The sequence below is a fragment of the Sinocyclocheilus anshuiensis genome, unplaced genomic scaffold (assembly GCF_001515605.1).
Source record: "Sinocyclocheilus anshuiensis isolate Anshui unplaced genomic scaffold, SAMN03320099.WGS_v1.1 scaffold587, whole genome shotgun sequence".
NCBI lineage: Eukaryota > Metazoa > Chordata > Actinopteri > Cypriniformes > Cyprinidae > Sinocyclocheilus > Sinocyclocheilus anshuiensis.
The window spans coordinates 264,221-284,923 of NW_015552579.1; the positions used below are offsets into that span (position 1 = coordinate 264,221).

At 36.3% G+C, this 20,703-nt stretch overlaps 2 protein-coding genes and 1 pseudogene across 5 annotated transcripts in view; 2 read left to right on the forward strand and 1 right to left on the reverse strand.

The window, feature by feature from the left end:
- Positions 1-5,088, reverse strand: part of LOC107665243 (transcription factor TFIIIB component B'' homolog) — a 17,129-nt gene extending 12,041 nt beyond the window's left edge. For all 4 annotated transcript variants that reach the window (XM_016456049.1, XM_016456048.1, XM_016456050.1 and 1 more), the window contains exons 1-8: positions 5,010-5,088; positions 3,978-4,240; positions 2,737-3,412; positions 1,307-1,419; positions 1,083-1,145; positions 816-986; positions 559-692; positions 381-475 (exon numbers count right to left, since the gene is read on the reverse strand). In XM_016456049.1, coding sequence (XP_016311535.1) covers positions 381-475; positions 559-692; positions 816-986; positions 1,083-1,145; positions 1,307-1,419; positions 2,737-3,412; positions 3,978-4,234 — 1,509 coding nt within the window. In that variant the 5' untranslated portion in view covers positions 4,235-4,240; positions 5,010-5,088. The remainder of the gene's footprint in view (positions 1-380; positions 476-558; positions 693-815; positions 987-1,082; positions 1,146-1,306; positions 1,420-2,736; positions 3,413-3,977; positions 4,241-5,009) is intronic.
- A 325-nt stretch (positions 5,089-5,413) lies between these two features.
- LOC107665217 (general transcription factor 3C polypeptide 5-like) lies at positions 5,414-9,598 on the forward strand (annotated as a pseudogene).
- A 1,090-nt stretch (positions 9,599-10,688) lies between these two features.
- On the forward strand, positions 10,689-19,121 carry LOC107665247 (bile salt-activated lipase-like). The gene is made up of 11 exons (XM_016456056.1): positions 10,689-10,762; positions 11,067-11,214; positions 11,326-11,445; positions 11,732-11,929; positions 12,990-13,120; positions 13,422-13,529; positions 13,850-13,964; positions 15,343-15,529; positions 17,363-17,566; positions 17,640-17,837; positions 18,845-19,121. The coding sequence occupies exons 1-11, from the start codon at positions 10,694-10,696 to the stop codon at positions 19,026-19,028; spliced, it is 1,662 nt and encodes a 553-aa protein (XP_016311542.1). The 5' UTR covers positions 10,689-10,693; the 3' UTR covers positions 19,029-19,121.
- Positions 19,122-20,703: the final 1,582 nt, after the last annotated feature.

Genomic DNA, 20,703 nt, shown 5'->3' on the forward strand with positions numbered 1-20,703 from the left:
CCCCCCCCTCCAGCCAGTCCACGAGCATATTTTCCAAACGTAACCATTCCGTGGTGTAAAAAAGGTTGGAGACCCGTTTTATGGCACCAAACCAGCATATTGTCTGGAGACTGGAGTAACTTTGCCTTCATAGTAATAAATTAAATGTTAAAATATATTAAAATAGTTATTTTAAATTGTATAATAGTATTTAATCTTAATTCTTTTTACTCTATTTTTTAAACAAATAAATACAGCTATGAGGAGCATAAAAGACTTCTTTCAAAAGAAAGAAATCTTTCAAACCCCAAACTTTTAAACAATAGTGTAGATGGTGAAATCAACTACTATATCAAGTATGCGAGTGTGCAGATCATGAAATACAATGATCTTGCGACCACCTTAATCTCCATTCGAGCTCGGTGTGGAAACAGCTGACTAATCATGGAGAAGTCTGTCCCCACCATGCTGATGGCCAAGTAAAACATTTCAGTCTCTGGAATAAAAAAAGAGGATCCTACATAAATTAAATATACAACACATTTTAGATTAAGAAGTGCATTTTGACGGACTTCTGACCTCCACTGGACCAGGGTTTGGTGTAGGTGCCCTTCCTAAAGCTGGAGTAGGTGGTGGTAGAGCCACGTTCAAATATGGGATCTCTGTCTTCTGCCGGATTGGGTCCTTTTGTCCTTGACACCTGGACTGTTAAACTACACACACCCGCACAACAAAATAAAAAGCTGTTCACCTTCACTTCTATTAAATGATTTCTCTAGGTTCTGGATTACATTTCTCTATGATCAGCAGCTCAGTGGGAAAAAAGCGCCACTGACCTTTCCTCGTCTATAATCAGAGAACCATCCTCCGCCACCTTCACCCTGGGCACTAGAAGAGGCTCTTCCTCCTCCAGCTGGGTTTCTTCCATTCTTTCCTCGTCTTCTTCATGACCATCATCTTCTACAACCATCTCCTGAACTGATGGAGCAGCTGGAGTCTTAGAAGTCCTGAAGAGAAAAATCATAATTCTAAATCATAACCGAGAAAACACTTTGTTCTATTCATAGTGGCATCAAGGTGACAGACAGAGTGATCAGGCTTACGCTGGTGTAGAAGACTCATCTAATACTGTCTCTGAAGCTATCTGCTCCTCTTCTGTGAAAGACCTGTACAGAAAAACAAGTCAGGGTTTGATATAAATCAATACACAGAAGATACTGTCATTAGTGGTTTGTCGTAATCGCTGCACAGCATCGCAAATCCAATATCAGCACTTCCATTTCCATGCACTTCTAAAACACACAGAGGGATTAAGAATGGCACATACTTCATTGGGTTGGATACAGGGAGGTAATAGATCAGCTCTCTCATGGTCATTTTGGTGTGGTCTTTGGGTGCCTTGCATTCTCTGATTCCCATTTTGGGTTTCTTCTTGTCTTCCTAGATTTAAGAGGCAATGGAGAGGTCAGGGTATAGCATATTAAAAGCATTGAAATAATTCCCCTATTAAGCATTGATTAAACTGCGATTCAATGAAAATCCTATTTAGCCTGGGACTAAACCTAATCTATACCAAGAATAGGGTTCACATATAAAATATGTATATATAACACAATATATGTACATTAAATATGTACATACAAGTTACAACATGAGCAAACTTTGCATAACCTGCATAAAACCATAAATGTGATTTCATATATTTCATTAAAATGTACACTACTATTAAAACAGTTTTTTTAACTTTATACTTTTATTTAGCATTAAATTGCTAAAAAATGACAGTAGTGAATTTTACAATGTTACTAAAACTTATTTTTCAAATAAATGCTGTTCTAAATTCTGTTTGAATTTTCTATTAATTAAATCCTGGAAAAATCTATCATGGCTTCCACAAAAATATTAAGCGAACTGTTTTCAACACTGATAATAATAAGAAATGAAGGATCATGTGACACTGAAGTCTAGAGTTATGGCTGCTGAAAATTCATCTTTACCATCACAGGAATAAATTACATTTTAAAATATATTAAAACAGAAAACAGTTATTTTAAATTGTAAAAATATTTTACAATTTTACTGTTTTACTGTATTTTTGATCAAATAAATGAAGCCTTGGTGAACATAAGAGACTCTGTTCCATTCTTTAAAAAAACATTTAAAAATCTTACCAACCTGAAACTTAACATGTCTTTTCCAAACATCCAAACATAGATTTTTATTGTTTAATCTTTACCCAGATTTTAGTTTATGGTTTAAATATTTGGAACTAGTTGCCAGTGTTTGTTTGGACCAAAATATAGTTCTTTTGATATTTAAAAAAAAAAAATTAGAACACACCTAAATACTGAGATACAAATCCAGAACCACCGTTTTTCTTTACACAACAGACAAAACACTAATATAAAACTAGGGCTGCACGATAAATCGCATGCGATATTTAATGCGCATCTTGTCAGTAAAGCCGGTTCTGTAATCAGCGGTAAATCTCCATCACCTGCGTGCTTTTACATTGAGCAGCATTTACTACACAGAGCCGTTGTTCACTGACAAGCTGCACAAAACCATGTTCATATTCGCGCGATTTTTTGCGCAGCTTGTCAGTGAACAACAGCTCTGTGTAGTAAATGCTGCTCAATGTGAAAGCACGCACGTGATGGAGATTTACTGCTGATTACAGAACCGGCTTTCTGACAAGATGTGCATTAAATATCGCATGCGATTTATCGTGCAGCCCTATATAAAACACATACACACCTTTTGTTTTTTCATTTCTTTTTTAAGAAGCTCCCGAAGTTTCCTTGCCTGAGCTAACCTGACCATGTCTGCTGGGTCGTTCAGAGATTTCAAGGAATTAACTATCTTCGATGGCGACTTAAGTTTAAGTCTTTCTCTTAACAGATCCATTTGGCTTTGGCCCGGAGGCGGCCCAGAATCACTCTCCTGTAGTACAACCACGTCTTCCACCACAGGATGAGCCAGAGAGTTTTCATGAACCAAAACGGTCTCAGGTTGGGAAGTTATAAGGGGATGTTGGGACTCCCCTTGCTGGACAGTCAGCGGCACAAGAGTGTCCTCCAATCTCCAATCCTTTTGCATCTCTGTCTCTTGGTCATTCTGCAGTGGGGCTGCAGGGATGGGCTGAACTTTGGCCTGTCTGCCTCCTCCAGAAGGTCTCCGTCTTCCAGGAAGTCTGGGGTTGTTGACAGACTCTGGCATCTGAAGGGAAGACTCTTCAGTGGGGGTTGAGTTTTCAGGTTCACTGGGTGTTACTGGTTTTACAGGGGATTTGGATGGGGATTTAGGAGTCCTAGAGAAGGCTCGTGGTTTGGCCAGGTTGGGCAGAGCTGTGAAGCGTTTCCTCCTCTGAGGGCCAGAAGTCACAGAGGTGCTTGTTGAATCCTGGGCATCAGAACTTTTAGATGCTGCATCCCTGTTGTGAAGCAAAGCATCAGTGATAAAACATGCAAACTCTCTTGCATAAAGTAATATGTCACCTAACAAAAAGAACATTTTGAGAAACAGACCAAAATTTAAGAGTAGTTTACATTAAACTTTGAGCAGCTTTAGCAGTATCCTATGATGTGACATGCTATAATTTGCTAAACTAAAATTCATCTTCTATAATCAGTAATTATTAGACATACATTTTTTATGACCTAATATTAACTGACAACTTGATGGAACATTTGAATTTTTAAAGATAAATTTGTCACACTTTAATAAAAAACTTAACAGTGAATAAAGTCATTAAAAAAGGTGAAACCCCTTTATTAAAAGCTGCTTTACAGCTGAATTTATATTCATTTAAAAATTTTAAAACAACATCATTAACGAGTGTTACATATTATATATGCATAAAATATATGTATGAAAAAAGTTTCAAAAACTACCCTGATGTCTTTATTCCAATAGCATGATTCTAAATAATTAATATACAAAATTACTCTTTAATTAAATGTAATTGACGTTTATTAAATTGAACATGTCAGACTCACTCTCCATGTCTACTAGTCTCCAACTGGTCTCTAGGGCAGCTACTCTGAGACGCTTCCTCATTGGTCGGCTCCAAAGCTGCTATAGGCGAGTCAGTCTTCAACTTCTCAGCCGTGACCTGTGACCCCTCAGATGAAGCGGAGTCAGCAGAAGACTGGGGATGCTGAACATTATCTACAGATGCATCTCGAGAGGCTGTCTGAACTCGGCCTGTGGGCTTTACATTGGGCCGAACACTGATTCTCGATCTGCGTATCATGTTTCTCTGTATAGAGGGAAAAGCATATATAGAGGATGAATATATATATATATATATATATATATATACACATATATATATATTAGTACTTTTTTATTTTGATTGAGTTTATTTTATATATATATAAACTGATACAGAACGAGAGCGTCTATATATATATATATATATATATACACATATATATATATTATACATATGCATATGCATGAATAGTTTGGAGGAAAACGCATACATGCATTCATGCATATATATATATATATATATATATGTATGCATGAATACTTTTTCCAATAGTCCTTCCGCGGGTCTCAAATTAATTTTGAGTTGAAGGTGGTCAGGAAGTCTTAGTCCCAATTCGATTAAATGTAACAGACCCATATATGTCTGTTAAATTAGTAATAACAAAAAATAAAAATAAACAGCTAAATGTGACAACTACCACAGTAGTGACGTTTACAACATTTAATAGTAATAATAATTTAATAATAACATTTCAGTTCATTGCATCAACTCTTTCGAAAACATTTACGTGCTACTTTAAATCGAATTTTCATTTGTCATTCCAAAGCACAATTATTTAGTTTACAGCTACATTTCTACAAATCTGAATTTCTACAAATTTGTTTAATGTTTTTTGTTTTTTTTTTGACTGGCCATTGAGAGGGTCCTGGTCAACAACGTCCTTTAACCTCATAGGCTGGTCGGTTTAATAGAGCAACGTTGCTTTCTTCTACATCATAATGAGTTTAAGGCCGTGACCATATCAAAAACTTACTTTATTTGGTAATCCAGGGTGATTTTATAGTAAAGTCTTCAGCGGCTCACGTCCTCCATGTTTGCTGTTTATTACTGGGCATGCGCACTGTGAGGCCCGGAACGAACGTTTTTCTCCTGACTCGCGTCGCGGTTCTACCCGGATGATTTTCACAAGCGGACACGTTCCTGTACATGCTGTTTACCAAGGCACTGTATCATATATAAATACACAATTCAAGAGATGACTTTTCCTTATGCGTAATCTTAGAGCAAAAATCGTTTAAAAACGGATCTGCTGGTTACAAGCAATCCTGCTTCGTCAGGCACAGATGTGAGAAACAAAGGTGAAAGCACGGATACAGCTGTTGTGTCAGGCAATACAGCAACACTGGCCCTGTCTGACACTAGTCTAGTGAGTGTTGAATACCCAGGAGTCGTCAACAATGTGGACACAATGCTGGAAAGCATTGGAGGCGAAGAAGGGGTGTCCAAGGTGATCACATTCTGTTTGATTTGTTGATTACATTTGTTGTCTTCCCACTAAACGGCAGGGAGACTGCAATGCAGGCTGTTCTTCTAAAAGATCATCTTATTGCCCCAAATCGAGCTCGCCGGCCAAACAATGCCATTTTTGTCAACTTTGATGACAAAACTATACCAACAGCACCTCTAGAAGCTTCTGTGACGAGCTGGAAGAAGGTCTGCATCCATCCTAATGATGTAAAGGCAGAGCAGCAACTCAGACATGTTAGTATAATGGATATACATGTTTTTCATGTGTTAAATCAACCATCTTGGTTGGTGATCATAAGAGAGTTATTTCAAAATCATTTAAAAAAATCTTACTGACTAAACTTTTGAACAGTCGTCTATATATGTAGTTTGAGAGTGCAGGGTGACTTGTTTAAATAATTCTCAGTGCTTCATGGGAGTGGGCGGTCGACAGCTAGGTGAAGGGATAAAAACTATAAGTTGCGTTTAAAAACAGAAGCTGTAAAAAATCAGCTTGAGCAGCTATTGGACAAACATGGTGGAATGTTATGGGAAAATGTCCTTATCTTATCCTAATCCCACCTGTGCTCCAAAGCTATTTCATTCTGAAATACTGATTAATTTGATTTCGCCTCCGCAGTTTTTTGAGAAAAGGCCCATACGGTCTTGCAATTCAGTCAAGACCAACATTAACATTCACCCTGAGAAAATGAAGCACCTCCTCCCGTATGTGGCGTACTACATGGTGAGTTTTCACTACATGAAAAGTTTAATAAACTTAAATACGATGTGTTAAAATACCGTCTCCTATCCCAGCTTTTTGCACAGAAAGCCATTAGTGGTGCAAACACTCATATGTGGCACTATCAACTGTTCTCGGTTTGTTAGTATGGCCAGTTGTACCAAAATTGGTTCAACCAAAGGTGTGAGATTGAGGTGGGGCGACCTGTTTGTCTGGACTAAAGGTCAAGGTTTGGCTGGTAAATATAGGCTGGTTAACCCCTGCTGGTAGATTCTGTAACTACACTTTTATGTTGCCAAAAAGCGTCCGACTTCAAGTTTATGCAAAACATAATGACACCTGTTTTGATTTGAGTTCACAGAGTCAATGTCACAAATTTGTTTATTTGATTAGTGACCTATAATCTGTTAAAAACGTTTATTTCTAGGCTTAAATTCAATTTTAATTCCCAGATTTTCCATGTGGACCCTACTGTATATCCCTTGTGTATCAATTTAAAAAGAGTTACACAGAAGTCCTTCAAGGACAAAAATGTCCTTGTCAATACAAATATTTTATAGTAAGATCTTTTTGCCATCATCAGTCCTGATCATAACTACCAAAAATTTATTCATTTTCAGGATTTTAATCCTTTAAATGCCAGTTTGTTTACATAATGCCACTGTCGTTTTTTATGATCGTTTTTATTTTCCATTTACTAAATATTAAGCAGATTTTTCTTTTCTTTCCTTTTTTGGATTAATACAGTCTGATATACATACCAATATACCCACACGATTATAATTACATCATTTCAATTCAGTTGGCCTTTTTTTCAGCAGAAGCAGAAAACCAGGAAAAAATGAGTACTTGCTCCATAGGCAAAAACTATATAAAATATTGCCATCAGGTGAAAAAAAGTAAACAATTTAAAAAGATTAAAAATAGTAAAAACTTTGAAGCCTCCCCAATAGAATCTAAACCTATTAACAAAGAATGCATGGTTTTATGCCTAAATGGCACTGGGATTAAATATTGAATGGGTTTCATTGGGCACATTTTTGTCTTTAAGGTCCTGAGTGTAACTATTTTTTGTACCTAGTGTAAAATAGATTTCTGAAAGGAAATGAGGGTGAAATATTAAAATTCCAATAAAAATACAAAAGTTATGCTGTTTGCATTAACACAGCAAAAAATGATCACAAAAACAACAATGAAAATGTCCCCAAGGATGCACAAGGGATAGTTTTACATAAAGATATATTTTTATGTGTAGTTAACAGGGACGTGGAGGAGTTTGTGGGTCAGGTTTGGATATGATCCTCGAAAGACAGCTGAAGCAAAAATCTACCAGGTTCTAGACTTCAGGATCCGCTATGGAATGAAACATGGTGAGCGATCAACACAAACACATTCATAACAACCCCAAATGTGATTCAGTCCTGGACACAAACATGCCCAGAATGCTATGAAGAGCTGTCCATTAGTGCACAGAATCTGTTTTGGACATCAGACGCAAGTATAAATGAAAACACACGTAATTCCAGTGATTTTTCTGTCTCGCTAGGATTTGGTGTCAATGACATGCCAGTGAAACCCAAGAGAAGTGCTTATCATTACAGCCGCCCAACCACTATCAACAGGGCAGGTACACAGATGCAAATGTTCTGGCACACAATATTCCCTTAAAGCATTAATTAAATATTTTTATTTAGGTTTTCACGTTTGCCTTTAGAATCCAATAGGACTTTGGTTCTGAAATTTAAAGGGGTCATATGATGCAATTTAAAGTTTTCCTTTCTCTTTGGAGTGTTACAAGCTCTTGGTGCATAAAGAAGATCTGTAAAGTTGCTAAGACTAAAACAACGCACTGGATAGCTGGCCAATCACAGCACACCTTGCTTTTTTTAGAACAATGAGCTTTGTAAAAAATCAACGCTTTTCAGAAAGGCGAGGCATAGAGGAGAAACAATAATGTACAGTATGTGGAAAATAATGGTGTTTTTTTTAACCTTAAACTGCATAAACACATTTCATTACACCAAATACACAAAATAATGTTCTTTTTCAGAAAGGCGAGGCATAGAGGAGAAACAATAATGTACAGTATGTGGAAAATAATGTGTTTTTTTAACCTTAAACTGCATAAACACATTTCATTACACCAAATACGCAAAATAATGTTCTTTTTAGCAACATCATATGATCCTTTTAACATTCAAAAAGTTTGGGTTCGGTAAGATTTTTAAATGTTTTTGAAGGAAGCCCACAATTCCTGCATTTATTTGATAAAAAATACAGTAAAAACAGTAATAATGTGAAATATTATTACAGTATTTAAATCAATTGTTTTCTGTTTTCATGTATTTACATATGTAATTTATTCTTGTATTGGCAAAGCTAAATTTCCAGCAGACATTCCTCCAGTCTTCAGTGTCACATGATCCTTCAGAAATCATTCTGATATGCTGATTTGCTGCTCGCAATGTGGAGTTTTTGTGGAAACTGTGATACATTTTTTTCAGGATTCTTTGATGAATGGAAAGTTCAAAAGAACAGAATTTATTTGAAAATCCATTAAATGTCCTTACTGTCACTTTTAAACATTTTAATGCATCCTTGCTAATTGAAAGAATTAATTTTTTTGTTAAAAAAAAAGCTAACCCCAAACTTTTAAATGGTTGTATAGTATATTAGACACTTTAATTGCAAACAATCAAAAAGATGGTAGCATCTTGTTTTTCTTTAGTTCCTCAACCTGCTAGTGTGACTGACATCACCCAGGAAAGTACTTAATCTTCAGGACCCAAACCTGCCACTACCAAGTACTTACTAAAGGTATTCTCAGTTATTTCAAGTGTTATATCACAGTGGATTTTGCCTTGATCAATAACTAATGTCTAGGAGGAGTTAAACCAGTTTTGTGGAATGTTCTCTCAAGGACTCTGTCTACATCTTCCGGGAGGGAATGCTTCCTCATTTATTCAGTGACTACAAGACCCTCCATCTCACTCCTCCCGACCTTTGCAGCACTTCTTTTCCCCTCTTTTTAGAATAAAGAATATCGTCCATGAGAGTGATGGGAAAGAGGAAGTGTGTGATGAGAGAGATGGCTGGTGTGTGCCTCATACAGCCGACGAGCTCAGGAATATCATCTCTGGAATGATCCAACAACACGTCCAAGCCAACCGCCCAGGTAAAACACAAAAAATAACGCATTGTTAATTATTATATATAATAGCAAAATAATATTTATTAAATAGAAATAGTTTGTTTGTTGTTTTTATTATATTGACATTTTATTGCTGCAGCTTCATCTACCCAAAAGGCCTGTAAGAACTAAACCCAAAACTGTTGACAGCGGTGAGGAGGAAGATGAAGATGATGATGATTACAAGCCCTCTGATGGGAGTGACAGGGAAATGGAAACTGAGATTGCAGATTACATGTAATTCCCCTTTAGTTTTATCTATGGAGCTTATAAAGGTTTTGTTATGCAAATGTTAATGTAAAAAAGCAACTTTGTATAGTGATAGAAATTAGTTTGACATGTTTTTTCCTGTTTGGATAAAAAATGGTTTTGTCAAATGAACTAAATGTGAGTAAATTCTTCAAGAAAGTAGCTGACATACAGTAATAAGAGAGAAGTCAGGACTAAGTGTTTAAATATATATTATGTAAAAGCATTTTTGTTTTTATAAGAAATTATTACTTTTATTCAGCAAGGATGCATTAAATTGATCAGTACAAACAGTGACAGTAAAGATTTACAGTGTTACAAAAGATTTCTATTTCAAATAAATGCTGTTCTCATGAACTTTCTATTCATCAAATAATCCTGAAAAGATCAAAATCCTGAAAAAAATGTATCAGTTTCCTCAAAATATTAAGCAGTTTTCTGTAATAACAGTACCTGTTTTCAATACCGATAATAATAGGAAATGTTTCTTAAGCAGCAAATCAGCATATTAGAATGATTTCTGAAGGATCATGTGACACTGAAGACGTTGTCATTTTATTGTCAGCTTTATTGCCACTTTAAAATACTGCTGTTTTTACTGCATTTTTTGTCAAATAAATGCAGCCGCCTTTTATTTTATTTTTATTTCATATTTATTTATTTTGTAGGCAAGACTTTAAGGTGAGTTTGTACAGAAACTGAATTTAAAAAATGAATCCAACAAATAAGTGTGACAACTAGTCATTTTGGCAGATGGTGAATTAACTTAATTTCTTTAAACACTTGCTAACCATAAATATTTCTCTACAATGGAAAAATGTGTTGTTGAGATAAAAACTAAATGAACACCACACAAATTTTCCATGAGAGTTTAACACAACTGCATATATGTTGTCCAGTTAATACTTTTATACAGGGACTGTGTACTTTAAAGATGTGGTTTTGGCACACATTGAATATGAGATATGATTTGGCCTGTTTATAAAAGCAACAGAACTCCCTTCAATGCCACACTTACAGCAACTGTCTGATGATGATGGCGATGCTGGGAGTTTTCAACTCTGTCGCCCTCATTCTGGGCACAGCAAATGCAGCTTCTGTGAGTCGTCTGTATGTTTAACGTTTCATTATGTTTATGTAGTAGTTTAGTTTAATAATTAAGTTATTATTAAATATTATATTACTAAATAACTCTATCACTTAAAATGATATCTATTTTAACTTTTAACACAAGGCCCCTAAGGAGATGATAATAGGGAAAAATCATGAAATGGAAGGAAAAATGATTTTAATTATTCTGAGAAACTTGGCCTTCACTTGCAAATATTTTCATACAATTTAGCTGAACATGGCTAAAATGCTAAATATGCTACACTGCAATTTCTACCAAAATTGCACTGCAGTTGGGAGCGGTGTACACCGAGGGAGGGATGGTACAGGGAGAGAAATATAGTGTTGGACTCTTCCGCTATATGGACGTGTTCAAGGGAATCCCCTTCGCCGCCCCACCTGGCAGATTAGAGAAGCCCGTTCCTCACCCAGGCTGTGACGGTGAGCATGCCTGTCTGTTGTGAAAGTATGTTTAGATGTTTTCAGGCACAGCTAGGGTCTAAAATATGTGAGTGTACTGACAGTGAACTCCTGCTGACTCTACCTGCACAGGTGTTCTGAAAGCCACTGACTACAGTAAGAGATGCATGCAGCTCAATCTTCTCACTACTGATGTCGTGGGCAGTGAGGACTGTCTCTACCTGAACATCTGGGTCCCTCAGGGCAGAAGTGGTAACGCAAACTTGTTCTAATTCACAAGACAAAACAAAAACATATGTTTAAGGGATCGTTCACTCAAAACTTACAATTCTGACATCATTTACTAGCCCTTATGTCATTCCAAACTTCTGAGTAAGAAAAAATAACATTTTATTCCATACAATTAAAGTCCTTTGTTTTTTGACTGTTGTGTTTGATGGGTGAAACTAACTAGCCCTAAACTATAGAATAATTTATCTACAAATATTGTGTCAAATGAAAGAATTTGCCGTCTGGCTTGACACCTTCCCCTTTGTAGTGTCTACCAATCTGCCTGTTATGGTGTTCATCTATGGTGGTGGCTTCCTGCTTGGTGGCGGTCAGGGTGCAAACTTCTTGAACAACTACCTGTATGATGGACAGGAGATCGCAGACAGAGGAAATGTCATCGTGGTGACATTCAACTACCGTGTCGGATCCCTCGGATTCCTCAGCAGCGGAGATGCTGATGCACCTGGTAAGCAGCTATATAAAAGAAACTTTGCGTTGGCTCACAAAGAACTCAAAAGTGCAAAATATTATATTTAAATGCTTGAAATAGCTAAAGTTTCTCAGGGGAACGCAAAGTTTTGCTAGAGAACGCAAAAGCATTGAAATATAACTTTTCCTCCAATCTCATTTTATTTATTTTTTGCGTTTTCCAGAAAATCTTCACAAAAGCACTGAAACAGTTTTTCTTCCACCTCATGTTAATTCCAGCACACAAGTTTTGTGAGAGGACACAAAGGTATTGCAATAAAAGTTTATTATTTTGCAAACATCATGGAAATGATGTTACTTTTAAAGGGGTCATATGATGCTGATAAAAAGAACATTATTTTGTGTATTTGGTGTAATGAAATGTTTATGCGGTTTAAGGTTCAAAAAACACATTATTTTCCACATACTGTACATTATTGTTTCTCCTCTATGCCCCGCCTTTCTGAAACGCATCGATTTTTACAAAGCTCATCGGTCTAAAAAAGCGAGGTGTGCTGTGATTTGCCGAATACCTCAAGCGTGTGACGGAAATGTTACGCCCCTTACCATATTGTGATGATGCCCTGTCCGGCCGATTCAAACGACGATTCAAAAACATGAAAACCCATTATAAACGAGGCATTCGTTGCATCAAAAATTGAAATCGCATCATATGACCCCTTTAAAAGTTTGGAAATGATGGAACATCATGGAAATTATGTTACTTTTAAAAGTTTTTGGAACATTGTGAAATGAGTTTAAAAACAGTGGAACATTTAAAAAACTACACATTATGATTTGTACTAATGTTTTAAGAACGTGATTAAAGATCAGATAACATTAATGTTTTGAAAGAATTAACATTATTGGAAGAATGTTATTCATAACTTTGAAAGAACCTTGCCAGAACGTTAGCTAAAGTTCTTAGAATGTTCCGTTAGCTGGGTAGAAGCTCCATTCAAACTTTTGGACCCCACTGTATACATGTATGTATATATGTATGGATTGATTGACTGTAGTATATGTAAATGATGACCTGAGCATGTCCTGCTTGATAGGAAACTATGGCCTGTGGGATCAGCACGCCGCTATCTCCTGGGTACACAGAAACATCAGGGCTTTCGGTGGCAATCCAGACAACATTACCATCTTTGGGGAGTCAGCAGGGGGAGCCAGCGTGAACTTCCAGGTGCTGCATTTAAAAAATAAATAAATAAAAATGGTTTATTTTATTTTTTGCTTGCATGTCTTTGTGTGTCATTGTGGCGGAAGAGTGAACACATTTGTGAAAATGTCTTTGCAAATAGTGCAAAGTGACATTTGAAGTAGCCCACACAATATTAAAAATGCTCATAGATTGTTAAATAATGTTTTCTCTCTAAATCTAATGGCAACAGGTTTGCAAAAGTGTTTGGTTTATTAGTATGAAAGCCATGAGAGGTTCTCAGTAATATAGCTTCTAATTTCTGTGTGTGTCCCATCCTGCACAGATTCTTTCCCCTAAAAACAAGGGCCTGATCCGCAGAGCTATCTCACAGAGTGGTGTTGCTCTCTGTCCCTGGGCTGTCAACAGAAATCCACGACAGTATGCTGAGGAGGTGAGCTTCACTTTTACTCATTATAAAACAGACTTGGTACATTGCGTACAGTACTAGCATTTGATATACAGAGGTCGCAAAATCCTATGGGTTTATTTACTCTCATTCCCAGCCTTTTACAAAATACTTTAGTGTACACTTGCTAGTGTTTACTTAGTGAAGTCACCTGTTCTGTTTCACATACAGACTGACATCTCAATGTTTTTGGTTAGTCAATAATTAATGTATAGATATCACAACGTGGTTTATGTCTACAGTAATTACAAACACAATTATTTCTTTAAAACTATATGAGTATATTCTTTTTTGTGCACCTTTAGATTGCAAGGAAGGTAGGATGCCCCACTGATAGTGGGATGGTGGCTTGTCTGAGGAGGACAGATCCAAAGACTGTAACTCTTGCTGGGAATGTGAACTTCAGTGCATCTGCTTCTCGTAAGAACATTTACAGTGGCTGCTTGTGCCCTTTTAGCCCTTTACATGCTTTTAAAGCAATAGTTCAACCAAAATTAAAATGTATTTACTCACTGAAGTAAATGCTGTCATAATTTGCATTTTTGGGTGAACTGGCTGAACGTCTGCTCACATGCTGTTTTATATATATTGGCTTTTATTTTTGCATTTTCTGATTTTAATTTTCATTTAATTGTTTTTATCATTTTTATCATTGTTTTTTTAATATATCTTACGGTGGCCGAGAAGTGCAAAGCAGATCACAATTCTGAAAACAAAATAACAAATTACAAACGCAAATGCAAGTCTAAAAAACAAAATAACAATTCAGAAAGCACAACAACAATTCAGAAAATATTATAACAAGTCAGAAAACACAATGACAAATTCGAAAACAAAATAACAAGTCAGAAAACACAACGACAAATCCGAAAACAAATGAACAAGTCAGAAAACACAACGACAAATCAGACAAACCGGAAAAGGTAGGTATAGTTTGAGACGGCGCCATTGGTTTCGGATTACTCAACGCTGACTGGACGAGACATCTGTCAATCAACGTATACAGGAAGAACCAGCCGAAGAACAGCGGAGTCGTGGTAGAAAGTTCAGAGATGGTATTAAAGTAGATCAGTTCAAAAGTATTGTATGAATTGCCCTTACTCTGGAGTAAAAAATATGGGGTATCTACATCTGTTAAACATCAGCTCCAGTGGCGCAGATGGATAAGTGCGTGCCCTTGGCGTATTGACGCGATCGACCCGGGTTCGATCCCACCTTTTGCCGAACTTTTTTTTCTTCCCTTTTACCTACCCTAACCGTACCCGATACTTTATTTTCAACCTTTTTGATTATTTCCTTCATTTTTATTGAAAATAAATGCCTTTACGATGTGATACGAGATTTGAAAAGGGAGGAAAAAAAAGTTCGGCAAAAGGTGGGATCGAACCCGGGTCGATCGCATCAAAACGCCAAGGGCACGCACTTATCCATCTGCACCAGGGCAGCTGATGTTTTACAATCACTTTTAACTAAATGTAAATAGACACCCCGTATTTTTTATTCCAGAGTACGGGCAATTCATGGGATCTGCTTTGCACTTCTCGGCCACCGTAATATCTATATAGTTTTAAATTATTTTTATTTCAGTTTTAGTTATTTTAGTACATCAAGTTAAAATGAAAATGAGAAATGTTGCTTTGACAACTAGCTGAAGTAAATTTTTTATTTTTTTTAAACATTATTTTATTTCAAGTAATGAAACTAATTTTATAGTTTTAGTTACCTACAATAACTCTGGCACAAAACCAAAGTCAATGCAAAGCAAAGTCAAAATATCAAATCTGACCATCTTTTTCAGATCCCATTGTACACAATCTGGCTCTGTCCCCCGTCATCGATGGTGACTTCCTCCCCGGCGAGCCTGAAACCCTTTTCGGGAATGCTGCTGACATTGACTACATCGCTGGAGTCAATGACATGGACGGTCACATCTTTGCCACCATTGACATCCCCTCTCTCAACAACGCACTTGTGTCCACCCCTGTGTAAGTGTGCGACATTAAAGAGTCACCTGGAATCATTCTGAGGTTTTTTTTAAAGACCCCATAAAATCAGAAACAAGGTTTTATGCATTTTTGTCTGCTAGCTTTGAAGCATCTACATGCTAGTGTACTATTAAACTTTTAACAGACCTATACAGACATTTTTTTCTGGCCACAATATATTTGCTCAATATATTTTTTAAACATATACTTAATGTCTGTAAACAGTGCACTTGAGAAAATAAATTTTTTTAAGTAAAAAAAAAACTTATTAAACATTTAAAGGGATAGTTCACCCAAAAATGAAAATTACCCCATGTTTTACTCACCCCCAAGCCATCCTAGGTGTATATGACTTTCTTCTTTCAGACGAATACAATCAGAGTTTTATTAAATAATGTTCAGGCTAATCCATGCTTTATAATGGGAGTGGATGGTAGCCCAAAATTGCACCCATCCATTATAAAAGAAATCCACACGGCTTCCATCATAAAAAGTACTCCACAAGGCTCCGGGGGGTTAATAAAGGCCTTCTGAAGCTAATCGATGCATTTGTGTAAGACAAATATCCAAATTTAAAACTGTATAAACCGTAATCTCTAGCTTCCGCTACCTGTCATACTCGCGTTCACGAGAGAGTGACGTTCCAGTGGATGACGTATAGGATGTAGTCATAGCGTAAGCTCCAGTGAGAAGCGACGAACGCGGAAGCACAGAGGAGAGACCAAAACAAAACACCTCTCACGAATTAGAAGTACAAAATGAAATTTTGTAAAGAAAACTGTTGGAGGATTTCGATATAAGCCAAGAGGAGACTGGTTTTCCTTTACAGTAAACAAAACTTGGATATCACGAGACTAGCATATTCTCACCGGAGCTTATACTATGCCAACGTCCTACGTCATCCACTGGAACGCACTTTTTATAATGGATGGATGCACTTTTTTGGGCTTCAAAATCTCGACCACCATTCAGTGCCATTATATAAAGCTTGGAAGAGCCAGGACATTTTTTAATATAACTCCGATTGCATTCGTCTGAAAGAAGAAAGTCATATACACCTAGGATGGCTTGAGGGTGAGTAAAACATGGGGTAATTTTCATTTTTGGGTGAACTATCCCTTTAAGTGACAAAATAATTCACAAAATGTAATTCAAGAGCCAATAAAATACATTTCCAATCTTAAAATAAATCTTATTTATATATAAATATATATATTTTTAAAAAACAAATTTAAAATACACTACCGTTCAAACATTTGCCATCGGTAAAAACTCTTTTTTTGTTGTTGTTTTTTTTTTTAAATAAGTCTTATTATACTCACCAAGGCTGCATATATTTGATCAAATAAATTAATATTTTTTTTTTTATATTATTGTAGAAACAGTGATACATTTTTTCAGGATTCTTTGAAGAACAGAAGGTTCAAGAGAAAAGCATTTATTAAGATTATGCATTTTTGTAACATTATAATTAATGCATCCTTGCTGAATAAAAGTACAGTTCAAAAGAACTGCATTTGTTTGAAAGCGAAGTCATTATAAATGTATTTTGTCACTTCTGATCAATGTTATGCATTCTTGCTGAATAAAAGTATACTTTTTTTTTTTTTAAATCATACAGATCCCTAACTTTTTTAATGGTATTGTATATCTGAAAATATATTTTGTACTGTATAGGTATATACACATTTAAAAATAACAATTTTTGTCTTCTGTCTTCCCTTTTAACAAAGGAACAAACCAATATGCCCTGTGCAGAAAACACCTGTCAAGTCATTTCATGGGGCCTTTAATGGCCATGATTTAAAAAAAACTGCTATTGATTTCTAACAGGGAGGATGTCAGGGCTCTCTCGATTGCCCTGTCTGAATCTAGAGGACCAGATGCTGGTATCACAACTTATGAGGAGTACACAGTCAATTGGGGTAGCAAACCTAGTGATAAGGTTGTTAAGAAAACGATTGTGGACATGGAGACGGACTACATCTTCCTGGTGCCAACCCAAGCGGCCCTGTACCTCCACTCTGACCATGCTAAGTAAGACTTCATCTTCTTATTTACTGACTTCTAAATGTAGAAACCTTAAAAACAACCTTTTCTTCCCCATTAGATCTGGACGAACCTACTCCTACCTGTTCTCTGAGCCCTCTCGCATGCCTATCTTCCCACTCTGGATGGGTGCCGATCACGCTGATGACCTTCAGTTTGTGTTTGGGAAGCCTTTCAGCACTCCTCTGGGCTACTTTCCTCGCCATCGTGACGTCGCCAAATACATGATTTCCTACTGGACCAATTTTGCTCAAACTGGGTATATAAACATTAAAATGCTTTACAATACTACAGTATTAAAATACTTCACCTTGTGTAGAAACAACTATACTCCACTATAATGTGTAGAAACAACTATAACACACACACACATAGAGAGAGAGAGAGAGAGAAAGAGAGAGTACTATGGTACTAGGCCTGTCTGTTTTTGTGGAGATTAAAATACTTACGATATTATAATACTTCATCCTATTCCACTTGAATGTGTAGGAACAACTATAATAATGAAAATATAAATAAGAGTATTATGGTACTTGGCCTGTCTATTTTTGTGCAATTTCATTTGGTGCCACTCAGTTATTTTAGTATTGAGATTATTTTGAGTTTGTTTCTATTTTTTTATTTTCTGTTTTCATTTTAATTTCAGTTAATGTTTTAGCAATTTTGTTGTGGTCTTTTTTTTTTTTTTTTCATTTTTATTAGTTATTGTTTTTACAGATATGATAAAAATATCACAGGTATCCAAAAGTAATCCATATGACTCCAGTTCATCAGTCTTATAAAGTGAAAAGCTGCATGTTTGTAAGAAACAGTTTCATCTTTAAGATGTTTTTAACTTCAAAACGCTGCTTCAGGCTAAAATATGAGTCCTCAATACATAATATTGCTTCCTCCAGTGAAAAAGTCATCTTGTCTGAATCATGAGAGAAATACGGCGCAAAAAAAAATGTTCTAAACAAATATGTTGATTGATTTTGATGTGAGAGGACAATAACTTTTTCACTGGATGAACCGTTATTATAGATTACTGACTGGTATGTTGGCCAGAAGGATCCATTGGTGAGCAAGTGATGTAACTCATCTACAGAACATCTTGGAAGGTTTTTGGGTGAACTATTCCTTTAACATTCATTTTATTTCAAGTAACAAAATTATTTTTTAGTTTTAGTTAACTATAATAACCCTGGTGTCACTTGTGGCACATGATGATAGCTAATAAGTCATTTCTAACTTCCCTCATTGTCTGTCTTCCTTTCTCCCTCACAGTGATCCTAGCAAAGGTGAGTCCAGTGTTCCTGTAAGCTGGCCTGAATTTGCCAGCAGTGGCCATCAGTACCTAAATATCAACAACAAGATGAACAGGGACAGCGTCAAGCAGATGTTGAGAACACGCTTGGTTTACTACTGGACTACCGTCTTTGCCAGCTTTCCTGCCGTCCAGAAGAGCTGAGCACTAGCAACCCGACTAGAGAATTGTGTAGCCATTTAGCAGTGAATATGATGCTAAGATTCATGCAATAAACAAAATATAAGATGATCAAAAGAAGCTGTCATATTTTCTGTATTAACTTGCCATTACATTAAAAGAATACAATGCTGTTTTGTGCTCCAATAAGCTGAGAGAAAGTTTACTGAAGATAACATTTTCTTATCAGTTAACATCATTTCTATGATTCTTATAAGCTCAGATAACTCCAATACATTAATACAGTTATCTAGCAATATTGTGGATAAATGTGGAGACTTGGGCATGGCCATATGACCCTAAACAATAGAAGGGGCCCTGAACAAACTGCCCCTGGTGCTTTCGGTCCCCTTAAAGTTTGAATTTAGCCAGGACCTCACTGGAACAAAACATGGACATAGAATATATGTAATACATCTAAGGACAGCAATATGAGCTGATATTGAACATCTATAGTAAATAATGGAGCTGTAAACCCTACAAAAGTGACAAATGCATATTGTATGTGCTAGTGGACACATGATTAACCTTCACAACCCTTGGCATAGTTTGCTGCTAGCATGTCAAAAAGAATTTATTAAAAAAAAAACATATCAGCAGAATAAAATGAATAATAACAAAACATAACATAACAAAAAAGTAAGTCTTCAATGTAAACATTTTTTATTAGATATATATAATGATAAATTATATAATAATCAAATATCAAAGGAATAGTTCACCAAAAAATTAAAATTTGCTGAAAATGTACTCATACTCAGGCCATCCAAGATGTAGATGAGTTTGTTCATCATTGGGACAGATTTGGAAAAATTTAACATTACATCACTTGCTTGCCAATGGATCCCTCTGCAGTGAATGGGTGCCTTCAGAATGAGGCCAGATGGAATTTTGGTGCAATTTCGTTTTTCACAAAATTATTATAATAACTTATACAAAGGTCTTGTTTATGGATTGTGATACTGGTCTATCGGAGACTGACAAAGCAATAAAGATTCTTACTCTACTTTTTCACATAAAGTGTTGATTACACCAAATATGAGACTGTTTCCCCCTTACTTAAAGTGTATTTTAAAGGTGACATATCATGAAAATTAGTGGTCGACCGATATATGGAATTTTTCAAATATCGGCATCGGCCGATAAGTTTTTCTGTTTGGCACATGTGTTTGAGGAGGGACTTTTATTTTAACGGCGCTGAGAGCGGCTGCGCCTGAGCAGCATACAGTGCTCACACATTCTCCCTCTTGTTCGCCGTCGTCGTTAAAGGGGTCATATGATGCGATTTCAAGTTTTCCTTTCTCTTTGGAGTGTTTCAAGCTGATTGTGCATAGATAAGATCCCTGAAGTTGCAAAGACTAAAGTCTCAAAACCAAAGAGATATTCTTTATCAAAGTTAAAACTCTGCCACGCCCCCCTAAAACGGCTCGTTCTAACACGCCCCCACATATCTACCTCACTATGTGGAAATATTTGCATAATGCCGCCCAAATGTTCACGCAAAGAAAGAAGGCGTGGTTTCAGTAACCGCAGTTAGTGTTGAAGCGGCCATGTCAGGGAGACGCTGTGTGTTTCTAGGCGAAAGCAAAAGCACTTTATTTGGCCTTCCGAAAGTAGATGCATTTAGGAATCTTTAAGATTACTTACAACAGAACAGCAA

What these genes read in the sequence shown, in the direction of transcription:
- LOC107665247 (XM_016456056.1), top strand. Translation starts at nt 10,694, where the DNA reads ATGATGATGGCGATGCTGGGAGTTTTCAACTCTGTCGCCCTCATTCTG. An exon ending in TCCTCACCCAGGCTGTGACG is followed by an intron (nt 11,215 to 11,325) that starts GTGAGCATGCCT and finishes CTACCTGCACAG; the next exon opens with GTGTTCTGAAAGCCACTGAC. An exon ending in GGTCCCTCAGGGCAGAAGTG is followed by an intron (nt 11,446 to 11,731) that starts GTAACGCAAACT and finishes TCCCCTTTGTAG; the next exon opens with TGTCTACCAATCTGCCTGTT.